The sequence below is a fragment of the Urtica dioica genome, chromosome 3 (assembly GCF_054948205.1).
Source record: "Urtica dioica subsp. dioica isolate 48M chromosome 3, U.dioica_male_clone48M_v1_H2, whole genome shotgun sequence".
NCBI lineage: Eukaryota > Viridiplantae > Streptophyta > Magnoliopsida > Rosales > Urticaceae > Urtica > Urtica dioica.
This window is the reverse complement of record NC_142758.1, coordinates 43274003-43298585: the sequence shown is the minus strand read 5'-3', so window position 1 is coordinate 43298585 and position 24583 is coordinate 43274003. Positions and strand designations below refer to the sequence as shown.

The window sequence follows — 24583 nt, the reverse complement described above, 5'->3', positions numbered from 1 at the left end:
TGCTAGCCGTGCTTGTTAGGAGTTGAGATTGAGAGATGATATTCCGGTATCCGTTTAGGTTGTTAGATGCTTGAGAGAGATCTATCAATTCTATTAAAGTGAGTATGAGTAGTGAAAAGTGTGAATCTCAATAGCTTGTTTCTTTTCTTAATTCAGCGAATCCAAGTTGTTTTGTGAACCCATGAACCATAGTCCTTCCCTTTATCCAATAGAATTTTTGTGCATCTAGTTGTTTAATTTTGTGACGTGTTATTGAATTTTTGTGACAACGATTCCATCAACTATATTTAGTTCTATATTAGCTTATGATTATCGGATTCCTTATTTAGCTAATCCTCGAGGGATTGACTCGTTCTTACGATTTATTACTATTGCGACCACGTGCACTTGCGTGTGCGAGAAAATTCGCAACATAAGAGACGGACAAAATAACTAGAACGAATAAAGGGACGGTTTCATTGGAAAAAAAAGGTCTAAGATGAAATCGTCTAACTAATAAAGTTTAGAAGAATACACGGATTAGTCAATTTCAAATGTTAAAATTGCATATTAGTCAACGTTTATAAATTTTTTGAGAAGTAACCAAAATGGATGATGTGGGGTTTTAGCCCAAATTTTTGGATCAGAAATGACCCGACAGGTATATTTGCGTTTAATTTCCCAAAAGAGCAAGTCAACTGATCGAGTAAATTTGCTGCTTGATTTTCGAAATTAATGTTGATAGATTTCTCTAGGATTAAACGATGACTTTCCAGGATTATGGAGGATTCAAAATTAAAAAAAATTAAAAAAAAATTGAAAAAATAAAAAAATCAGCACTTCAACCTCGCTACCACTCTGTTCCACAGCCGGAGATTCAAATTTTTTTCATGGTATTGTCCAAGTTTATTTAAAAAAAAAAATATGTGAGCTAAATACCACAAGCAAGTTTCTAATGAGAATAACAAGCAGTACTTCAATGCAAAATAAAAAAGAACTTGGAACAATGTTTCTCACTCTTTAGCTTCTTTCAGATTTTGCTCTATTTCGCCTTCTATTTAGTTTGTTAGAGTATTATTAGCATACGACGTGTCGTTTCTTTATTCTTGTCGCTCATTTCTCTATGTCGTTTACTTTTCCTAGATCTAGCTTATATACTCTGTACACTTTGAATATTGGCGGTATGAATTGAGATCTCCTTCTTCTCGTTCTTCTATCCAAACACTCTCTAGATCTAACATGGTATCAGAGCAGCGATTCTCGTGACCTAAAAATCGTCAAGCTCTCAGATCGGTGATCTTCTTCTTCTCCGATCTCTCGCTTCATCTTCATCGGTGATCTTCTTCTTCTCCGATCTCTGCATCTCCATTTTTTTTCCGAACTCAAATGGATCCTGGAAATGCTATCTAGTTCATCACCTTTTCTCACCCAATCTCATTCAAACTCGATGGAAACAACTTCATCGTGTGGCGTAAACAAGTTTTAGCTCATCTCCGTGGTCACAATCTTCAGCGATTTCTTTCGACTGAAGTAATTCCTCCGCCTGAGTTTACTTCGGAGCGCAATCGCGAAAATGGAGTGGTTAACCCTGCCTTCGTCGCTTGGGATCGACAAGACCAACTCATCTTCTCTTGGCTAATGGCTTCGATGAACGACAGTCTTCTCTCGAGAATGGTCTCATGCGAGACCTCTGCTCAAATCTGGAGCACCTTGAGGATCTATTTCGCTTCTCAGATCCACGCGAAAGTCTCTCAGTTCAAGACACAACTGAATAACACGAAGAAAGGTGCGTTGTCGATTGATGAGTATCTACTCAAGATCAGAAACCTTGTAGACCTTCTGGCTATGGTTGGTGAAGAGACTAAGCCTAAAGATCACATTGAGTACATCTATCGTGGATTACCTGAGGAATATGAGAATTTTATCATGAATATGGATACTCGTGCTGAAACTCTCACTGTAGTGGAAATCGAATCTCTGCTTCTCACTCAAGAAAGCAGAATTGAGAGAAAATTCAGTGCGATTAACCTCCAAGACACTCCAGTAGCAAACCTGGCAAACTACAGTCCTCAAGCTAATTGGAATCGAGGTCGTGGATCTAGTACCTACTCTGGTGGTGTCTCGATGGCTAGAGGAGGCTCATTCTCCTATCGTGGTGGTCAGAATTACAATCGTGGATCGCTTAGCACTACTGGAGGTTACAGCGCTGGTCGTGGCTTCAACAAACCTCCTGGTCCAAGAGGACGAGCTGCTTATGGCCAAGGTCGCGTGCAATGTCAGCTGTGTGGTAAAACAGGTCATCTAGTCACGCAGTGATTCTATCGCTTTGATCAGTCCTTCTCTGGACCTGCTCAGTTGCATGAGGGACATGATGCTCAAGGTCATTTTGCTGAGCTTGCTTAAGAGGATCCTTTTGATGTCCATCAGTATAACATGGGATTAGACATGCTATTCGACTCGTATCAGCCTGACATCTCACCTTCAGCCTTGATTGCAACTCCCTCAAGCGTCAATGATGTCAACTGGTATCCAGACTCAGGAGCCACAAACCACATCACCTCCAATGAAGACAATCTGATGCAGAAGCAAGAGTTCACCGGCAATGAGAAAGTTCTCATCGGAAATGGTATGGGCCTCAAAATCTCACATATAGGAACCTCTTCCTTTTCCTCACCTAATAACCACAAAACACTCATCCTAGATAAACTCTTACATGTACCTAATATCACCAAAAACCTGTTGAGTGTGTCTAAGTTTGCCAATGATAATCATGTGTTTTTTGAATTTCACCCTACCTTGTGTTTTGTGAAGGACCAGGTTTCTAAGCAAATTCTTCTCCAAGGACACCTCCTAAATGGTCTCTATGTGTTTGATAGAAGTCAACTACCTCTACGGGCGTGTACTCAACCTTCCTTAGCTGATAAGTCATGTGTTACCATTCCCAAGTCTATGTTTTCTACTCATGTATCCAGTGTTAAACCAAGTAGTACTAATGTTTTTGAACTATGGCATAACCGATTAGCTCATCCCTCAGAGAAAGTTGTGAAAATTGTCTTAAATCACTGTAATGTTTCAAATGTCAATAAAAAATCCTTTTTCTATGTGCAAATCCTGTTGTTTAGGCAAAATTCACAAACTACCTTTTCCATCGTCCATAACAACTTACACTAAGCCCCTCCAACTAGTTCATACAGATTTATGGGGCCCATCACCACACCCATCCATAAGTGGTTATCGCTATTACATTCATTTTGTTGATGCCTTCTCACGGTTTACATGGATATACCTCTTGAGAAACAAATCTGAGGCACTTCCTACATTCAAACTGTTTCAAAAACATGTGGAACTCCAACTTGGTCATAAGATCTTGGCGGTACAATCTGATTGGGGTGGAGAGTACAGGTCACTCTCAGCATTCCTTACTTCCCAATGCATCACTCATAGGGTCTCATGTCCTCACAGCCACCAGCAGAATGGTCTGGCTGAGAGGAAACATCAGCACATTGTGGAGTCTGGACTTACACTACTTGCTCAAGCCTCCATGCCATTGTCATACTGGGATGAAGCATTCAGGACAGCCGTGTTCATCATCAACCGACTCCCCACTCCTACCCTGTCATTTTCAACACCTCTAGAGATCCTATATAAAGTCAAACCTATATATATGCAGCTCAAAGTTTTTGGTTGTGCGTGTTATCCTAATACCAGACCTTACAACTCACATAAACTTGATTTCAGGTCTCAGCCATGTGTTTTCTTAGGCTACAACATAAATCATAAAGGTTACAAATGTCTGGCCAAGTTAGGGAGGATTTACATTTCTAGGGATGTTGTCTTCAATGAAGGTGTGTTCCCCTATCCTACTCTATTCCCCACAGACACTCCCACTGCATCTCTCTCACCCCAGTCCCTACCATCGCCACTGGTCAGTCTTTCTTCTGATCCTACCACAGCACCAGTCCAACCACATAATCGCCTCATTCCTTACCCTAATGACCCTGGTCTTGAACTCCCTGACCTTTTCCCTGTCCCTGACCCCATCCCTGTCCCTGACCCTATTCCAGCTCCTGAACACATCATTTCACCTGATGTTGCTCCCACATCTACTCATCACATGGTCACTCGTAGCAAGAATGGTATTTCTAAGCCAAAGGCATTTATAGCTAGCAAAGAACCTGAATCAGTAGCTGAGGCTCTGACATCTGAAGCATGGAAACAAGCTATGACCGATGAGTATCTGGCACTAATGAGGAATGGAACTTGGAGCTTGGTTCCTCTTCCTCCAAATCGCAAGGCCATTGGTAGCAAGTGGGTGTTTAAACTCAAACGAAACTCGGATGGAACTCTGAACAAGCACAAAGCAAGGTTTGTGGCCAAAGGTTTCAAGCAGGTGGCTGGTTTTGACTATCATGAAACCTTCAGCCTAGTAGTGAAGCAAACCACGATTCGAGTTGTGCTAACTCTTGCTCTTGCTCGCGGCTGGTCAATCCGTCAACTTGACGTGAATAACGCGTTCCTTAATGGTGACTTGAAGGAGGAAATTTATCTAACCAGCCTGATGGGTTCACTGACAGGTCCTCTCCAAATCTGGTTTGCAAACTGCACAAGTCACTGTATGGGCTCAAACAGACGCCACGGGCCTGGTTTGACAAACTTCAGCAAGTACTGCTTGCAGCTGGGTTTTGTTCTGCCAAGTCCGATCAGTCCCTCTTCATCAAAGTCACTGCATCTCTAACTTAGTTTGTCTTGGTGTACGTTGATGATATTCTAGTTATCAGAGCGAGGCAAGATCGCTAGACGTTCTAGTTCATCATTTGGACACTCAGTTCAAGTTGAAAGACCTCGGTGACCTTGATTACTTTCTGGGAATCCAAGTGCACCATGTTAGCACTGGTTTTCTACTCTCACAGAAGAAGTATGCAGTTGACCTGCTCACTCGTGTCAATATGCACACTGCTAATGGCATTGCCTCTCCCATGGCCTCATCCACTCAATTGTCTGCTTTCGGTAGCCCTGAAGTTGAGGATCCTCAGCTATATCGCAGTGTCGTTTGTGCGTTGCGGTACCTGACCATTACACGTCCTGAACTGAGCTTTGCTGTCAATAAAGTCTGTTAGTTCATGCAACGGCCCCTTGCTGATCACTGGCGCGCTGTGAAATGAATTATGCGCTACGTAGCGGGTACCTTGGACTTTGGACTTCATATTCGGCGCCAACCTGTTGCTGATCTCTCTCTGGTTGGGTTCAGTGACGCTGATTGGGCCTCGGATGGCGATGATCGCAAGTCCACGTCGGGTGTGTGTGTCTTTTTGGGCTCGAATCTGATTGCTTGGTCCTCACGCAAACAGCACACCATTTCTTGTTCCTCTGCTGAAGCCGAGTTTCGGAGCCTAGCGTGTCTTGTCTCTGAAGTGACGTGGATTAGCTCTCTTCTCCGTGAACTCAATCATGTTCCTCATCATCGTCCTGTCCTGTGGTGTGACAATCTCAGCGCCGTTCTTCTTGCAGAAAATCCGGTCCTCCATGCCCGGACGATGCACATCGAAATTGATCTGTATTTTGTACGGGAAAAAGTTCTGCATCGTCTTGTGGATGTCCGTCATGTTCCCGCTATCGATCAAACTGCTGACGTGCTCACTAAGCCAATATCGAGTCATCAGTTTCCTGCCTTGCGTTCCAAGCTTCGTGTTGATTCTCTCTCAACACTAGCTTGAGGGGGGCTGTTAGAGTATTATTAGCATACGACGTGTCGTTTCTTTATTCTTGTCGCTCATTTCTCTATGTCGTTTACTTTTCCTAGATCTAGCTTATATACTCTGTACACTTTGAATATTGTCGGTATGAATTGAGATCTTCTTCTTCTCGTTCTTCTATCCAAACACTCTCTAGATCTAACATAGTTAGAGGATACAATGACAATATTACTGAATTACTCATTGTGGATTTACCTAAAAACTCGCGCTGTTTAATTTACTAAAAATGGAAATAACAAACTAGGCACAAACTCTCCCGCTAGAGCTGAACTCTGCAAACTCACACTTCACAATTTATGCAATTTGTGTAGAGATCGGACGTCAAATATCACTAACAAGACTCTCAACGTACAAGCTTAAAGTTAAAAACGACTCGGAAAACGATGCCGTGGTAGTGATAGTGGAACACGTTGGATCTTTCTACTTCGTTTTCTGGTATCTTCAATGCGTAGATTTCTTCGACGGTCGTTGTATAATCGCTGAGATGTCTCTTAAAGTACCAATCGTTCAAGATTGAAGAGGAACATTTGGTTAAGCCTTTTAACAGTGTTTCTTCTGTTGTCTTGAAGGTAATCGTTGACTAATATCTGGCAGGTGATTAGAGATTTCCATGACTTGCAAACGCTTCTGAATCGGACCAATGATTTCACCGGCAACTTTTACAGTATTTGTTCCCCAATTCTCTCGGAACATCATAGCTTGGTAATTTCGTTGTTTTTAAGCTTTTGTCGGGAAAAAAGTGAAAAATGACGAGACTAACAAAGAAATCCTATTTATTTCCTATTTAGAAACGAGTTGAAAATGAAAAAGAAAAAAAATTCCCGGAAAATCAGAGTAGTATATCAACCAACCCGGGAATTGAGGTGATCTCTAAATGCCTATTACCTTTACAAACGGATATTCCCGAAAAGTTTCCTAGCAGCGGCTCTGGTGAACATCTTAAAATAACACCGAGTGATGAGGACATCACAAGCATCTAATGTGAAGAAAGGCCAATGAACTCATCAACAAATTTGGACATTTCTTTTTACTTGTTTTTATAACCTCTAGCTTTTAATTGACCAATGATTTCACCGGCAACTTTTACAGTATTTGTTCCCCAATTCTCTCGGAACATCATAGCTTGGTAATTTTATTGTTTTTAAGCTTTTGTCGGGAAAAAGTGAAAAATGATGAGACTAACAAAGAAATCCTATTTATTTCCTATTTAGAAACGAGTTGAAAATGAAAAAGAAAAAAAATTCCCGGAAAATCAGAGTAGTATATCAACCAACCCGGGAATTGAGGTGATCTCTAAATGCCTATTACCTTTACAAACGGATATTCCCGAAAAGTTTCCTAGCAGCGGCTCTGGTGAACATCTTAAAATAACACCGAGTGATGAGGACATCACAAGCATCTAATGTGAAGAAAGGCCAATGAACTCATCAACAAATTTGGACATTTCTTTTTACTTGTTTTTATAACCTCTAGCTTTTAATTTTCATTAGTAGGTGATTTTATTTTCTTATTTGAGTTATGGTTATTTATTTATTTGCGGTTATGTTTTTTTTTCATTCAAGTGGTTTTAAAGCCGTTGAATTAGAATATGTAAAGTTTGTGTCTAAAGGTTATTATCTAGACTATATATAGGCTTGTAAGCTCATGTATATGAGCATCTTGGCAAAGTAATATAAAGTTTGTGTGTTTTAGAGAGGATTCTCTTTATTTTAGAACTTATCAAGAATTTATGCTTAGTTCTTGTGGCATTCGTCCGATTTATAGATGGAAAGTCCGCAACTCATCGTGGCATCATTCGATCCATCCTAATTCGAAGGTTTCGAGCACGAAAGCTTCATCTATAACCAAACCTTTCGATAGACGATATCCGCTCAAATTTAAACTCCAACGAATTCCTCCGACAAGTTCACATCACTGGGCAAGAACAAATTCTTATAAATATCTTAAATATGAAATTCTATATGTTTCCAATTTAGAAACGAATGAAAAATAGAAAAATAAATCCTCCTTTAGATCATCTCTAATCCAAAACTCCATACATGCAATTTATTGGATTCCAAAATATTGTTTATATGCTACTTCAAACAGTATTTCATCTCCAACACATTACCTCATTTTTTACACCAACAAATCATAACACCTATTTTCTCTAATATTTTAATAATTTTAACTTCTTAATTATTACATTATAGTCCAAATATATTTATTTTGTATCTTTTATATAAGTTCTTACATATTATATAAATTTATAATAATTATGTGACTCTCCAATAAATACAAAGTAATATTTTTGTAATTTAAAATATTTTTAATGATGAGGAACCCTACTTTCCTAAATACTAGATATTACTTATGTCTATCCTTTTGTAATTTGCCCTCGACTTTGTAACATATTATTGTTCAGCAATTTAACTTTTTGTAATTTATATGCTTGTTATGTACTTTAAAGACTTTTGATCAATGTTCATACCAAATTAAAATTATAAAATGATTTTTTCATTAAAATATAATGTTCATACCAAATTGTAATATATATATATATATATTCACCCTCCATATTCATAATAAAGTAAGAAAATGGGTTGGGTTAAAGCATATCCAACTCTATTTTTTCACTTCTAACTCTATACTGAAGTGGGTTAGTGATAGTCTTAAAACCTCAACACCATCCCATATTTATATATATATTATGTAAATAATGTATTTATATATATGCATTGAAATTTCGAGGGGTTAACAAAGTAAAAGTATAGCACGTATTAATTATTAACATCATCCGCACTGAGGCAAGAACTAATTTTCACAATAAGAAAAGCATACTAAATTCTGTAGCGCAGCAATGTCAAAATTTTTAAAATATTACATGTTGGTTGGACTTGTAAAATACCAATTAGACATACTAGATTTGTGTTTTTATATCAATTTATATACTGAAAGGAAATGTTGCAGAATCAAATGTGAAAAATTCAAACTAGTATTTGTTGCAATTAGCTGATTTTCGATTAAACCCGGGCTTATGGTGTGGAAGAGGGTTGAAAAATTTCATCCTTCCGGCCAGTGACGGATCTAGAAAAGCTTACCATGGGGGCAAATTTGGAAAAAAAAATCATGGGAGCTAATTTGAAATAAAAAATTCAAGTGAGGCTGATTTGTAAACTTTTAGGGACGCGTGAATGAAAGGATTTCTTTCCGTTGGACACGTGATAGAGCATGGAAGCCAGTGTAAATCCTTTGGAAGTCTTTCCTTCCATGTGTTCCACTTATTATTTGACTTCTGATTTTAATATTTTTAATTTAAAAGAAAAAGAACTCGGCCATTGGATTTGTGACATTTGTAAATCCACTGGCGATAAATAAACCTGGATGAATGTAACTTTGGAAGCTGAATAATTTTTTATTTAATTTTTAATCCATCATTTTCATTCTCCTATAAATATCATATTATTTCACATCATTTGTTCACATCTCACAATGCAATCTTCTCGTACTCTCTTCCACTACTCAAAGTCTCATAAAATCTTCTTATATATTTATTTTTATTATAAAATTTTCATATATAATTTTCTTATGTAGTTATCAAATATATTTTTAATATATATTTTTATTTTAAAAAAAATGTTTTTTTTCTCATCCAATCTCTTGTCGTCAAAAATATATGAAATAGATTTTTATTTGTAACTTTGAAACATATTAGATATAACAGACAAACCTGAAATTTTCAAAATACCCTTGGTGCATCATCGTTTTAAGGTCTTCATAGTCATAACCAATCAATTAATTTCACCATGAGTGGTTTAATTTTACTTGGTGCTTGGTTTTGATCATACATGAATTTATTCACGAACATGTTACTAAATCTTATTATTTCTCTATTTTGCACTTCTTCTCTTTCGGCGTCCTCCAACAACACATTGTATTGTTGTTATCCGTAGCCTTGACGGAAACAAGACTCTCAACATACACATAGAAACACAAGGCTCCCCGAACCGGAAGTTTCCGGAACTGTTTGGTGCGGAGGTTGTACGCCGCGGAACCCCACTCACCCGTAACCCTCTCCTTCATCCTCACCAACACCTCGTCTTCTTTCCAAAACGTCGATGGCGAAAGGAATCCCATCCACGGCACGTCGATATTGAACTTCTTAGCCCAACCACCACCACCGTCTCCGTCCAAAACCCACACCTCGAAAGAGTCCGTGACGCACGCAAGAGACTCGCCCCGGGCCATCACAAACGGGCCATAATTGGAATCCCAGCGGATCGAGGACGGAAAGTCGAGGCTGACGAAGCGCTCATCGCTCGTGCAGAACGAGAGGAGGCTCTTCGTCCCGTGATCGATCCAGTAGCAACGGCCCTTCACGTACGTCCCAGATTCTTCGGTCTTGACGTATCCGATCTCGAATTCTCTCCGGCGGCCGGTGCGTAGAGAGTACACCTCGACCTTGGACTTGTCGGAGCTCATTGATATCCTGATGAACTTGTAGTCGTCGGTCTCGGGGTCGTACCCGAAGGCGTAGCTGAAGAACATGTAATTGGGGTACGTGGACGGGGTCTCGAAACACTCATGCTCTCTTAGCGCCGGGTTGTAGAAGAACACTCGCTCTCCGGAGAACCACAGCCCGATGACGATGCAGACGATGCCGTGGCACTGAGAACTGAACAATACGTTGTTAATCCCTTCTTCTTCGGCTTTTAGTACTCTCGGCGTGTAGATTCCTCGCAAGGTCATGGTTTCGAGCAGAGAAACTTCTGGTTGCTTTTTACACCTGTCCTTCACGGCTAAAACCAAACACAGGATGAGATTTTATCAACCTTCGCTCTAACGATAAATTTTATTTTTAATTAACTGATGTTTTTTTCTTCTTCAGGTATATACCTAAGACCAGAGGAGCTTCGTTGTTATCGGAGAAAGCTGCGTTGCTTTTGCGGTTGTTGGCTTGAAGGTGATCGTTGACAAACTTCTTGCTGGTTATGAGAGAGTTCCATGACTCGCAAACGCTTCTGAATCGGACCAGGGATTTCACCGGCAACTTTAACAGAATCTCTTCGTGCAATTCTTCTGGAAGATAATACCCGGAGAAAGAGAATCTCCTCTTCATGTTTATATTAATTGCGTAGATTATTTAGTTGTTTAAGTAAGAGATAATTCAAAGTAGAAGCCCTGATGTACAGGCGACACTAAACTATTTAAAGACGGATGAAGACTCCTAATCCGACTTTAAAATTCCAACGCACTTACATATACGGACAAAGTAAATATGGCAACAGGCTTTTTAAACAAATTTAATATTAAAAGTTACAGGCCTCGGGTTTGTTTTTTTTGTTTTCTTTTTTTTTTGTTACAAGGCCTCGAATTTCCGTAAGTAGTTAGATAGAACCTTTTTTTTTTTTTTTTATTTTTTTTTTTTTATGGAAAGTTATTGATATTAGGAAAACTCAACAGTGTCTATACAACTAATGAAGTTACATTTTCTTCCATTCTATCGTTTGAAAATCTCTCATTTATACTAGGTTAATTCAAATTATATTAGAAAAATATAAGTAATTAAGCTACTTGAAATATGTTGATTTTATTTAGCCAATGTTTTTGAAAGTTTAGTAAAATAGCCATATTGGTGATGTGGCAAGATTTTCAGCATGTAGGATTTGTGGGAGTGGATATCGTCCCCTTCCACCACGCGAGTTGGACCAAACTAGGCCCAAAGCTAGTTCGGTCCAAAAAGACTCAAGATGATCGCTAGTTCGGCCCAAAGCCCAGTTCGGCCTAAAAACCCCAGGCGCAGGCGAAGATCGGCCCAAGACAATAGCGAGGAATTCCTTGCTAAAGACCGAAGCCCAATTCAACCCAGGCCCGTAGACGTTCCTAGACGATCCCGCCAAATGGTTTGCGCGATCCACCTTCTCTATGAAACGGTCAAATCGCCTAGAGATGAGGACGGATACAAGATTGGTGGACTGAAGACCGATCCTGCTCATACAATTGTGACGATCTAAAGAAGGACAATCGGCGACCTAGCTATAAAAGCCTGCTCCATCTTCATTTTATGACTACTGATTTTCTAAAAAGAAGCATATATAATTGTATCTTGACTTGTTATCATTGTTTGGATTTTCTGTTCATTCCCTTTTATTTAATATTGTTTACGTTCGAACATCAATAAAGAAATCTTATTTCGCTTGTTTCTTTTCTATATTTGATATCATTTATAAATTTCTTTCGGATCTCGGTTTAATCTTCATAATCGGATTCTAAGACACTTCCCTCTCAAAAATAAATATACGAAGTCATATTTAAATAATCTTTGTATAGATTGTCGGGACGAGAAATCGGCTCAACAGGATTCTCGATTTATCCTTTCCTAATTTAGTGGTCGGTTTAAGGAAAAAAAATTAAATTAAATATTCTGTTTTTTATATAAATATTGATTGATTTGTTATATTTTTTTTTAAAGGGAAGGAGTAGATTTATTATATTAATATCATTGTAATGATTGATTTGTGACAAATATTCGAGTGGGATCCAATCATCGAAACTGAAAAGTTTTAACAAATCTGTATTCCTCATTACGAGAGGTATAAGATCAGTTATTTATTTAAGATCGAAACTAAGTGAATGAGAAATTAATGTTTAGAGTGTGTTACAAGAAACACAATAGTTGCGTGAAATAAGTGAAATTACAGTAGTTCCACACTCTTGGGGAATGAAAAATAAAATAAACATTTACAACAAAGTTTGGATAAGGATTTTGGTCCCCTAAGGTGACCCTAGTGTGTGCCGACCGATTCCTTCGTCGATTTCATTTCTCTACCCCCGACTGATTTTTTTTTCTCCATTTTTTCTTGTCCCCGAACCATTTTCCTTACAATTGATCTGAACCGGTGGTTTCAGTTCAGATTGCCATTAGCCTAATCAGACTTCGCCCTGACCTGCACCGTCTACAGCTCTGACTAATGTTCATGTTTACAAGAATATTTTAAAATTATCCCATGTTATTTTTAAAATTTGCTGCCACGCATGCATAATATGCCCCCTCGTACCTTTTGATCCTGGCTATATAATGCATGTTAAAAGATTCTGAAATTTATTGCAATTTGGGATAACAAAGTCGGAAATTAACTTGGCCTAGTGAATTTCGAGTGAAAACTGCCCAATAAGAAAGACTCAATGCTATGCATTGAAGTTTTAAGAATTTGGCCGAATACCATCATTTAAAAAGCCTTGAATCGGCACTTTACTATTTTCAGCAGTTTCCTTTAATTTATAACATTTAACTTTAATGTTAAATATTAAAGTTCAAAACCCTTAGTGCGAAAGGTCAAAACCATACTAACTGCAAAAAATCATGTAACTGCAACTTTATTCCGCCAAACGTAATCAATCTCCGTGGATACAACTTTATTCCTCCTTTCACACACCTTTTTCACGCTTTTGGGTAAACACTTTTTGAGAGATTTATTTTGTGTGTTTTAGCTGAGCATTGAACGACCTGGTTTCAAGCTCTTAAGGTGTTAGTTACCTCTGCTTTGTTGCCTATATACGGGTGATTGTATTAGAAGCAAGAGGTTAGGTTTTTCCTTTGTTTTGATCGGGAAACACTGTTGGAAGTCTCGGGATAGAGCTTCTTTGGGAATCGAGGGGATCTCGTGCTTAGGGGGAGCCTAAGTTGCTGTTGAATAAGATAGACGTAGGTTGGGTAGCTAGCGAGGGAGTCGTTTAGTGAAAAACCTTATTGTACCATGTTATCATAGTAGATTGCTTTCCACCGGGCTAAGGCCCCCCAGACGTAGGCACGGATTGCCGAACTGGGTCACCAATCTCTGTGTTCTTTATCTTTTCGCACTTACAGCTTTTCCTGTTTTGATCACTCGAATTTTGGTGTTTGTCACAGAATCCGTCATAACATATTCTGTGACATATGCACAGATCACATAATTTCAATTGGTATCAGAGCGGTTCACTTCTCACCTTGAGTGTGATCTGTGGTGTTTACTGATCTGGTATTCGCGATGGATTTCATGAAGGAAGGTGCGTCGATTAGCGGACCTCCATTACTTGACGGCAACAACTACTCCTATTGGAGGGCGCGTATGAAGGCGTTTCTGAAGTCCTTGGATGAAAAGGCTTGGAAAGCAATTCTCACGGGATGGACTCATCCGACCACTGAGGAAGCCGATGATAGCTCGACTCTCAAGCCTGAAGAACGTTGGTCCGTCGATGAAGAGAGGCTTGCAAACTCCAACTCTAAAGCCCTCAACGCCATCTTTTCCGTTGTGGACGCCAACATTTTCAAACTCATCCACACCTGCGAGGTTGCCAAAGACGCATGGACAATCCTTCAAGTCCACCATGAAGGAACCGATACAGTACGTATGTCGAGACTTCAACTATTGACCACAAAGTTTGAAAATCTCATAATGGAAGAAAGTGAAACTATAAATGAGTTCAATTCTCGTCTTTGTGATCTGGTTAATGAATCGTTTGCCCTTGGCGAGAAAATTCCCGAGGAGAAACTTGTCAGGAAGGTGTTGCGATCGCTGCCCAAACGATTCATCTACAAAGTCACTGCCATTGAGGAGGCCAAAGACATAAGAAGCATGAAACTTGATGAACTCATGGGTTCTCTCCGAACCTTTGAGATGACGATTGATCCGGAGCCCAAAACGAAGGGAATCGCCTTGAAAGCGGACGTCCATGAAGATCTTGCACCCCTCGACGATGATGATATGGCTAAAGGCATTGCCCTATTGGAAAAGAACTTCGGAAAATTTGGGAAGTACATGAAGACGCTCAACCACAATTCAAGCGGGAATGTCACAGAATCTGCCCCAGACAAATTCCACATCAACAACCGGGCTCTCAATCCTCAGAGAAAACCAAAGGCTGCTGAGACATTACTTGACCAGAGAGGCAAATCCAAGGGGATACACTGCAGAGAATGCGAAGGGTTCGGTCACATACAGGCAGAGTGTGCGAATACACTCAAGAAGAACAACAAGAGCTACAATACTGCTTGAAGTGAAGAAGAGTCATAGGATGAAGATAATCCCAACAACCTCCTTGCATTCACCACTCAGGAAGCGACCGATCCTCAGTCTCATCAGGATGTCACAGAAAATGTCTCTGACAAATTCTATGACAATGCTTCTTCCAGTGAGAGTGATGCTGAAATCTCATTGGAGTATGTCTCGCAAGCCTATCGTGAACTATTTAGTCGATGGACCGAAGTCATACGGCTGAATGAAAACCTTTGCACCAAGGTTACTGTCATCTCTAAGAAAAAAGAAGTGCTTGCCTCAACCGTTGCCTCTCTTCAACGATCACTCCAGTCAGAAAAGACACAGCAAGATAAGCTTCTCTCTGAATTTAATGCTCTTAAAAGAAATATTCGTATGCTCAATTCAGGAACATCCAATCTTGATGATATTCTTTGCTTGGGGAAAGATGCAGGAAATCATCACGGCATTGGCTATGATGCTCGACAACCTGGTTCCATAACCACGTTTGTAAAAGGCAGCAAAAAACCAGAGGAGGCTAATGTCACAAAATATGCTGAAACACCTCATGTGACAAGACGCAATCGGCGACGTCGGGTTTGTCATTACTGCCTAAAGCCTGGCCACATTAGACCTTGGTGCTATCGACTCCAGAAAAATTTGAAGAAGCAGTCCCAGAGTCATAAAAAGACCGTTGCCCCTCCCGAGAAGATTTGGAGAGTTCGTGAACCAGACATCCGATGCAATGTCGCTTACACTTCTCTCAGAGCTATGATGACCGAAGATTGGTACTTTGATAGTGGCTGCTCCCGCCATATGACCGGTCAAAAGGATCTTCTGAAGAATATCGAGACTTGTCCTAGTCGCCATGTTACCTTTGGTGACGGGGTCAAAGGGAAAATCATCGGTGTAGGCACACTGAATGTTGATGGTCTTCCCCCTCTTGGCAAAGTCCTCTACGTGCAAGACCTGAAAGCCAATCATATCAGCATCAGCCAATTGTGTGATGCCGAGCTCTATGTCCACTTCAACAAGACTACGTGCAATGTGACCAATGCCTCCAACAATCATGTGATGATAGGTAAACGCTCCTCCGATAATTGCTACTTATGGGTGCCTCTAGATGTGCTGCCAGAAACCTGTTTGAAGACCAAACTCGAGGAGACGGACTTATGGCACAAGCGTCTTGGACATCTCAACTACCGCAGCCTGAATGATGTTATCTCGAAGGAAGCTGTTCGTGGTATTCCGGCTCTGAAGTACCTGGGTGGAAGGATTTGTGGAGATTGTCAGATAGGCAAGCAGACCAAGATGTCACACAACATGTCACAACATCTTACTACGACACGAGTTCTGGAACTGCTCCATATGGACCTCATGGGTCCTATGCAGGTTGAAAGCCTAGGAGGTAAAAAGTATATTTATGTCTGCGTAGATGATTTCTCAAGTTACTATTGGGTGGAGTTTTTACGAGATAAATCAGAGACGTACCAAGTCTTCAAGGCTCTCTGCTTCCGCCTTCAAAAGGAGAAAGCTCGTGACTTAGGCAAGGTGATACGAATCCGCAGCGATCATGGTCGTGAGTTCGAGAACAACGTCTTTGCTGAATTCTGTGAAGACAACGGCATCTCCCACGAGTTTTCGGCACCAATCACTCCCCAACAAAACGGTATAGTGGAGCGTAAGAACCGGTCACTACAAGAGATGGCGAGAGTCATGCTACACGCTGCCAATATACCTCTCAAATTTTGGGCTGAGGCATTCAACACCGCCTGCTACATCCTCAACCGTGTTTCTCTCCGTGCCGGCACCTCTACCAAATGCTACGAGATATGGAAGGGAAGGAAGCCTAACATAAAATACTTCCGTGTGTTTGGAAGTCCATGCTATGTGTTGAATGACAGGGAGCAGCGGAGCAAACTAGATGCTAAGAGTGATGAAGGAGTTTTTCTTGGCTATTCAACCACTAGTCGTGCTTACCGCGTGTATAACAAACGCATACCCTCCATTATGGAGTCAATCAACGTGGTGATCAGTGATGATATTACTCCCCAGACTCAGCCCACTCCCTCAGGTGATGATGCACCAGAAGCTGCAGTTACTCCAACAGAGACAGAAGATGTCACAGAAAATGTTCAAGATAGAAACTGCGACATTGATCAGAACCGAGATGACACAGACATCACTGCCACAGAGCCTTCTGTTGTCAATGGTGCCCACAAGAAGAGTTGTAGTCTTTATTTTGTACATTTGATGTAATAAAGTCTCATGAAGACTCTTGCTTGTAATTGCCTATTCATTTAATAATAAAGTTGAAACGTTCATTCATTCTTTCTTTGTTTGAAGCTTTATGATAAAACCTTAGTCTTTTAGTCCATAAACAAACTTAACAACTTACGAAGAGACAAATGTAGATTTGCATGAACAAACTCATCGTAGTTTGCTTAAAACGATATATTCGCAATCTTAGGGTCAAAGGACTATTGACCTCAGTACGATTGTTAGAAGAATCTATGATGTCTGGTTATGAGGCATTGAGAGTTGGAGACTCTATAGTTCTTCTAGGTATCTTCCGAAGGTACTGAATTGACCAGTGCACTTCTAGAGACAAGATAAGAACAAACCATTTAACCTCTTATGTCTCGAAGTCACTATGTATGAATTGCATCATGCTTACCTTAATCCTGAAATGAGACATGCCATTTCACAGCTTAGTATTCTCATTTGAGAAAGTCAGAGTTCGGACTCACTATGCGATTCCGAACAGGGCCTATTGGTGAAGTACTAAGTTGTGAGAATGTCATGAGTAACTTTGTGAAATTCTCATAGATATGGAATTCATGTACAAGATTGCTGAAATGCAATGTATGTCACCTCATGCTTTGTTCCTTGGATTGTGAATAAATGAACTGGCCAGTGTCCAAATTGAGTCCTGACTCTTTTGGATGAAACAATGTGACTTGTTAGCTCCTCTTCAATACATTGTTTCTAACTTATTCACAAGCGACATAGGAGTTGAGGAAATAACAGCTAGAAGGGTAAAATGGTAATTTAGTAAATCCCGACTAGCTGATGACATTCATGAAGGGTAAACATAGATAATATTCAGTGGATCCGCTCATAATTAGGTTGAATTCTTGAGTAGAAAATAAATTCATTTGAACTGAGAGATTTTCAGTGTCAACTCTTTAGTGGAGTCAGTTGGCATTAAGCTAAACTCGGAAAAGGTTTGTGAACTTTTGAGTCCAAGTGTTTAGCTCAAGCTTTGTTCATTTGGGTCCATGAGGTCACTGTCACGAATCACATCGAGTAGGAATAGTTAAACTGGAAGCTAAGTCAAAACAAGAACGAAAATGGTCAAAAGGGTATTTTTGTCTTTTGAGACATATGATGAAATGAATGTCAATAAATTTTTTGACATGGTCATTTGATGACAAGTAACACTCGGCCATAATAAGATTAAATGGGCCTTGTGGACTAATTTCATTTCATAAGAATTTTAATGAAAATTCTTAATGGGTCTTTTTCATGTTGTCATGAACAAATGGAAAAGCTTCTAGAAGCCATTTCTAGAAGGCTATAGGCGCCCAACATACCCAAGGAAAGAGAGAATATTTTGTGCATGAATGTATTAAGATACTTGCCAAAAGAAAAAGAGGAAACAAATTTTCTCCAAGAGGAAAACATATGGGCGCCCAAGTAGAGTCAAAGGGAAGCTAAATAAAAGAGGAAACAAATCCATGGCTATGCATGGAACCTCTTGGCCGCCCAAATGAAAGGAGAAATAAAGGAATATTTGCTCATGAATATGTGATATTCTATAGAAGAGGAAACTACCTTATTGAAGGTGAGACCTCTCCTATAAATAGGAGCCTTATTCTTCTCATTTCATTCATCCAAACTTTTAGAGATTGAGAGCTTCTCTCTCTAGACTTGGCCGCCCCTTCCTCTCTCTCTCTCTCTCTAGTTTATTTTCGATTTTTTGTTTTGGCACCTAGGTCCTCATTTGACCTAGTGTTTAGCTCTGCGACTTCAAGACTCGTTCTTAAGTCGTTGTGTTTAAAACTGTCCACTCACTAATTCCTTTATTTCTAGTGATTTAGTGATAGAAACTTTCGTGGTTGCTCGAGGTGCCGAGGAAAGAAAGAGAGACGTGCTGCGAGGGGAGACGAGCGTTGCAAACTTTCCAAAAGCTTCTTCAAAGTTCAAGCTTCAAGAAAGGTTAGTTAACTTCTATACTCATAATGGTTTTTAATTACGTGTACTTGCTCTTTTGTCTAGGTTACTAAAAACTGGTTTTACTTGTAAAAGAAAATTTTTAAAATTCCGCCGCTTACCGAAGCGTTAATTATTTTCTTAAACCCTAGATCGATTCCAACAAATGGTATCAGAGCTATGGTCAAAGATTAGCATGTACATGTATTTAAAATTATGAGCTTGAAAATCGTTTTCGAAAGTTTACTAATTTTGTGACAAGTTAGAATTGTTATCTTAGATTTTTTTTTTAATTTATTGCTCTTGCCTTTAAATTAAACATCATGTTGTTTTTCTATGATTTTGGGATTTTTTAAATCACATTAGAATCAGTTCTAAAAGTTTTTAATTTTTTATATTGAAAAACGTGTTTTAAAGGTTTGAAAAATTTCGAGTAAATTTTGTGACTAGTTTTCTTGTCTTACTAGTTTCGTTTTTTTACTTGAATCGTTTTATGCTTGTTGTTATTTCTTTTATGCCTTGTTATTACCTTGCTAATAAAACACAAATAAAAGCTTTAACAACCTTCATAAAACGTTCCGTTACACTCGATTCTTTTTCGCACCTAAAAAGGACCAAGCTTTAATTATTTCTTTTTCTTCGAGCTGGAGTAAACCTGCATTAAAAGTGGCATAACTCTCTGTTCATAAGACGAAATTTAATGATTCTTAAATCAAATTAAAGCTCTGTCTGTCCTCTATCCAATGCCACCGGTTTCGCCTCAAAAGGACATCGGAGCCGCCAGATATGGCGATTTTACTCCGAGGTGCGCGGCTGTGCTGAAACTCCAGTTTTTTAGAAATCCGGATTTTCAAACCCCACTACCATGAGTTATAGAACTCTAATGAGAAAATTTTCTTGAGCAAAAATGTTTTTTATATGATTATAAACATGATGTTTAAGATTAAAATGTTTTTATTTTTGAAAAGTTTAATTGAAATTGAGTTTTTACAAAACTAGTTTGAATTTTGAAAAACCGTTTTCACTTTCAAACTTGAAAATATTTTGTCATCCAAATCAAATCAGTTTTCAAAATGTTTTCAAACTACATCTATATCACATATGTTCAAAATCTATATGCTCTTGAAAATTTGAGTGGGAGGTCTCTTTGTAGACAAGCCGAAAAATAAAAAGATGTGTAATCTCAAACTTTCAAGTGTTCGAATGAGTTGAAGTTCACACTTCCCTCATGAACTTTCAAGAGTCGATGAACCAACTCCAAAAACTAAGTGGGATGGTTATACTTGTTGTTTGTAACCCACAATCCCCAACACTAATGAAAGAAGCAATTAACGTGGGACTAAGAGCCGCTCTTGCGACCCTCACTTAAATGGGAGTACTCCAAGGCGTTATTGCTTCGATCATTGCTCAATGAGCTACGTCCGAGAGTGAGACGATGATGGCAAGGCCTCCCCTTGGGGGATTGTTTTTCAAAGTTGATCTTTTGGACTAAGTGGTTGGTTGCACACTTAGGCTCAATCCCTAGTAATCCTCCCTTGAGGCTCTGCGAAAGGATGTGAGTGATCAAACCAATTTAAAAGGTGGCTAGTCAAAATTGATGTATTGACATCTTGGCTTAGCATTAATGATGTGTCATTTACTTATAAATGAAGATTTTTTTACAGCTTTCCCTGTTTTGATCACTCGAATTTTGGTGTTTGTCACAGAATCCGTCATAACATATTATGTGACATACGCACAGATCACGTAATTTCAAACGAGTTCAAGACGCTTTTAATCTAGTATTTGTAGTTATCAAATTAACAAGTTTTAGTAAAAATTATTTACCGTTATTCTGGCGCAAATAAACAGCCACATGGTAATGTATCCTTTCCACCACCTCCGCTACATCACTACACCGCAACTCCGGCGGTTTAAGAAAAAAAAATGAGATAAAGCGAAGTCAGCCCTTGAACACCCTTAGTGCAAAAGGTCAAAATCATACTAACTGCAAAAAATCATGTAACTGCAACTTTATTCCGCCAAACGTGAGGGCTTTTAATTAATCTCTCTGTGGCACTGTCCACGTTTAATTTTAAAAAAATGTGAGATGACTACCAGAAGTTACTTTTTTTTATTGAGAACAATAGTACTACAATGCAAAATAAAAGGAACTGGGATATCCCCTAAATCACTGCAACTTCTCTTTTCTCATCCGACGCCGAAAAATATGATTGTTCCTAGTCTTGTTGACCGAAACAAGACTCTCGATGTACAAACTTAAGGTTCCCATAACAGGAAGTTTCCTGAAACGTCTACTGTCGATGTTGTACGTCAACAAACAATGCCGTTTGCGAAAACCTCCAACTTCTCGCTGCAACTCCATCAACAACTCGCCCTCCTTCCAAAACACTATGGGCCTCATGAGGCCCGCGAGTGGCCCAACGATAATATTGAATTGCTTGGTCCAAACACCACGGTCCTCATCCAAAGCCCAAACCTTGAACGTGTCGACGATGCACACGAGCGATTCTCCCCTAACCATAACCCAAGTGCACTTTTTGTATCCCTGCCTCCAATTCGTCGGTGGCAGATCGAGGCTGCTGAAGCTCTCGTCGCTCATGTCGAACGAGAGCAGATTACTCGCTCCGCGGTTGACCCAATAGCAACGGCCTTTCAAGTAAGTCCCGACTCTGTACAGATCGACGCGTTCGATCTCGAATTTTGTCAAGAGGCCGGTGCGTAGAGAGTACACCTCGACCTTGGACGACATGTTTGACCGAAACCCGGTTAAGATCTTGACAAACTTGTAGTCGTCGGTCTTGGGGTCGTGGCCGAATGCGTAGCCGACTATTATGTACTCGGGATAGACTCTCGGGGGATGGAAAGACCGTTGTTCTCTCAGCGCCGGGTTGTAGAACAACACTCGCTCTCCCTGACGGTAAAAGCTGTTGACCAAGCAAAGGATTCCGTGGCAGTGAGAACTAAACTGAGGGAGATCAAAATATGGTGGTGCGTCTTCTAGTATATTCGGCGAATAGATTTGGTCGACAGTCATGGTTGAATCGCTGATGGTGAGCTGAGAAACTAGCTGCTCTTGCCACGTTTCGTTCAAGACTAAATTAACAAGAAGATTTGGTTAATTAAAGCGTTTTGACGTTGTTGTAGATGTATAGTAGTAATAAACGTAATTTTAATTGCACTTTTTTCAGTATTACCTAAGAGCAAGGGAGATGAGTTCTTATCAGCGAAAGCTTCTTTGCTTTTGTGGATGCTGATCTGAAGATGGTCCTTGACGAACTTCTGGCCGGTGATTAGGCAGTTCCATAATTTGCAAACGCTTCTGAATCGGACCAGAGATTTCGCCGGCAGCTTCAACAGACTTTGCTCCACCAATTCTACCGGAAGATCATATCCGGAGAATCTCCTCTTCATGGTTTTTTTTTTTTTTTAATCGTAGGTCTGTTTTTAAGGTGCAATTTTGTTATTGTGCTGCGTTTAATGACGAGATCAACAAAGAAAACCTCATTCTATAACTATTCAATAACACGAATGAAGTATTTACACTACTAATCCTACTTTAAATTCGCAACACCAGCCTATACTTTCCAAATTTATTTATTTTATATTTTTTTGTAAAATAAATATGTAATGTTTGCAGACTTTCGTAAAATAGATATAGAAGAAATCAAGAAAGTAAACTCTTTAAAATGGTCATCTTCCACCTTTATTTTTATTTTTTTTACGTTTTAGTAAATTTTAATTCATTTAATTTTCTACTAGTATATATTTATTTTTTATACAGAACTCAAGTATATGTTATTACATTATATTTTCTTGGTTTTTTTTTTTTTTTTTTAAGAAACACCGGGACTCATCTTGAGCAGTGGTAGGTAATGGAATTATTGCTACCGTTAATGTGTCTACCATTAGCTTAACGGTAGCGGTTCTACCATTAGGCATTATTTTGCCTTCCGTTTATTAACGGTAGCAGTTCTACCGTTATGCTTAACGGAAACGCGCTAATTTCCTTTTATTTAATTAAAAAAATCAATTTTAAATGGTAATTTAAAGGGATATTAAAATGTAAAATTTTCATAAAATGGGCTAATATGTAAACTTTTAAATCGTGGATGGTACCAGACAAATTTTATTAATTGCCCTCGCTTGTGGCGGAGGAAAACCGTGGTTACAATTATTATAAAAAAAAAATGCAAGTACAATACTACAACAAGATTATGAAATACTCATCTTTCGTAAGTTTATATATAAAAAAATATTATCAACAAGATCAATGTTAATAAATGTTTCTTGAGAAAGTCTTTCATGTTGGCACCAATTTTTGTAAACATAAGGTATGATCGGGACAAATTGATTTAATTGGGTCATCTCTTCTTGAGTGAAGTTGAAGATTGATGCTTGATATGAATATGTTGGACGGGGACGAGAGAAGGATTTCGGTGTCCTCAAAATTGGGCTATTGAGAAAGATTCAACCAGTTTTGTGGATATTGGATGGCTGGAGAGGAGGGATTTGTTTGCACAACTTGTTGATTTTGTGCCTCGTCTTCATGACTTGATGGTGATGGTGCGAGCTTCCGACTAGAACTTCGACGAGAACCTCGACGAGAGCCTCATTGAGATGATGACTCACCAGACATTTTTTTAAAATTAAAACTATATTAAATAAGTTGTAATAAAAGATTTAGGTATATAATTTTTAGAAAATCAAAACTATATAATACAAATTGTAATAAATACTTAAGTATAGAATTCTTGGAAAATAAAAACTATATAATATAAATTGTAATAAATACTTATGTATATAATTTTTTTTAAATCAAAGTATATAACATAAATTGTATAACAAAATTTAAGTATTTAAATTATATAGAGAGATTTGGTTGTAGAGAATTGTAGAGGCAATTGTAGAGAGAATTGATGGAGAGGTTTGTGAAAATTGTATTGAAATGGGTTGTAGTTATAGTTTTGGAGGATGAAAGTGTAAAAAAGTTGTTATTTCCGAGCTCAAACGGTAAAAAACGGTCATATTTTTTCAGCCATTGATTTTAAAAACGGTAACATTTTGGACGGCTGAGATTGAAAGACAAAAAAAAAAAAAAAAAAAAAAAAAACCCATGCAACCAACGATAGCAAACGTATACCATTACCACCTGTGACACACGGTAGAGTAATTTCCGCTACCGTCTTCATGGCATAACGGTAGCAAACGGTACACAAAGCAACGGAAGGTAGCCATGAGTACCATTAACTACCGTCCGTCTGCCCACGGAGGATCCTGTTATAAGTATTATATTTTTTTTCTTTAAAGAAACAATTATTTTGGCTTGTTTTGATTTGATGATGTGGAATGTAAATATGCATTAAGTACGTGATATCTGTTGACCAAAACTTTTCAATGCTCTAGATCATTTCCAACTTTTTAAAAGAAATTAATATAATATTGAAATAATCGTACTTGCCTTGTTCATTTTCTATTCGTGAGGACATTTTAGTGACATAACTCACGGAGTTTTAAGAAACGGACAAAATAACTAGAACGAATAAAGGGACGGTTTCATTGAAAAAAAGGGGCCTAAGATGAAATCGTCTAACTAATAAAGTTTAGAAGAATACACGGATTAGTCAATTTCAAACGTTAAAA

The 24583-nt window shown here is 38.8% G+C and overlaps 3 protein-coding genes across 3 annotated transcripts; 1 reads left to right on the top strand and 2 right to left on the bottom strand.

The window, feature by feature from the left end:
* Window positions 1-9593: 9593 nt before the first annotated feature.
* On the bottom strand, window positions 9594-10830 carry LOC149402958 (F-box/kelch-repeat protein At3g23880-like). Its single transcript, XM_089608576.1, has 2 exons — window positions 10608-10830; window positions 9594-10510 (listed from the first exon to the last, which is right to left on the bottom strand). The coding sequence occupies exons 1-2, from the start codon at window positions 10828-10830 to the stop codon at window positions 9594-9596; spliced, it is 1140 nt and encodes a 379-aa protein (XP_089464702.1).
* Window positions 10831-13738: 2908 nt separating this feature from the next.
* On the top strand, window positions 13739-20857 carry LOC149402957 (uncharacterized). The gene is made up of 3 exons (XM_089608575.1): window positions 13739-14692; window positions 14807-16930; window positions 20792-20857. Exons 1-3 carry the CDS (start codon window positions 13739-13741, stop codon window positions 20855-20857), a joined length of 3144 nt encoding a protein of 1047 aa, XP_089464701.1.
* Window positions 20858-21110: 253 nt separating this feature from the next.
* On the bottom strand, window positions 21111-22354 carry LOC149402956 (F-box/kelch-repeat protein At3g23880-like). Its single transcript, XM_089608574.1, has 2 exons — window positions 22138-22354; window positions 21111-22036 (listed from the first exon to the last, which is right to left on the bottom strand). The coding sequence occupies exons 1-2, from the start codon at window positions 22352-22354 to the stop codon at window positions 21111-21113; spliced, it is 1143 nt and encodes a 380-aa protein (XP_089464700.1).
* Between the last annotated feature and the right edge of the window lie 2229 nt (window positions 22355-24583).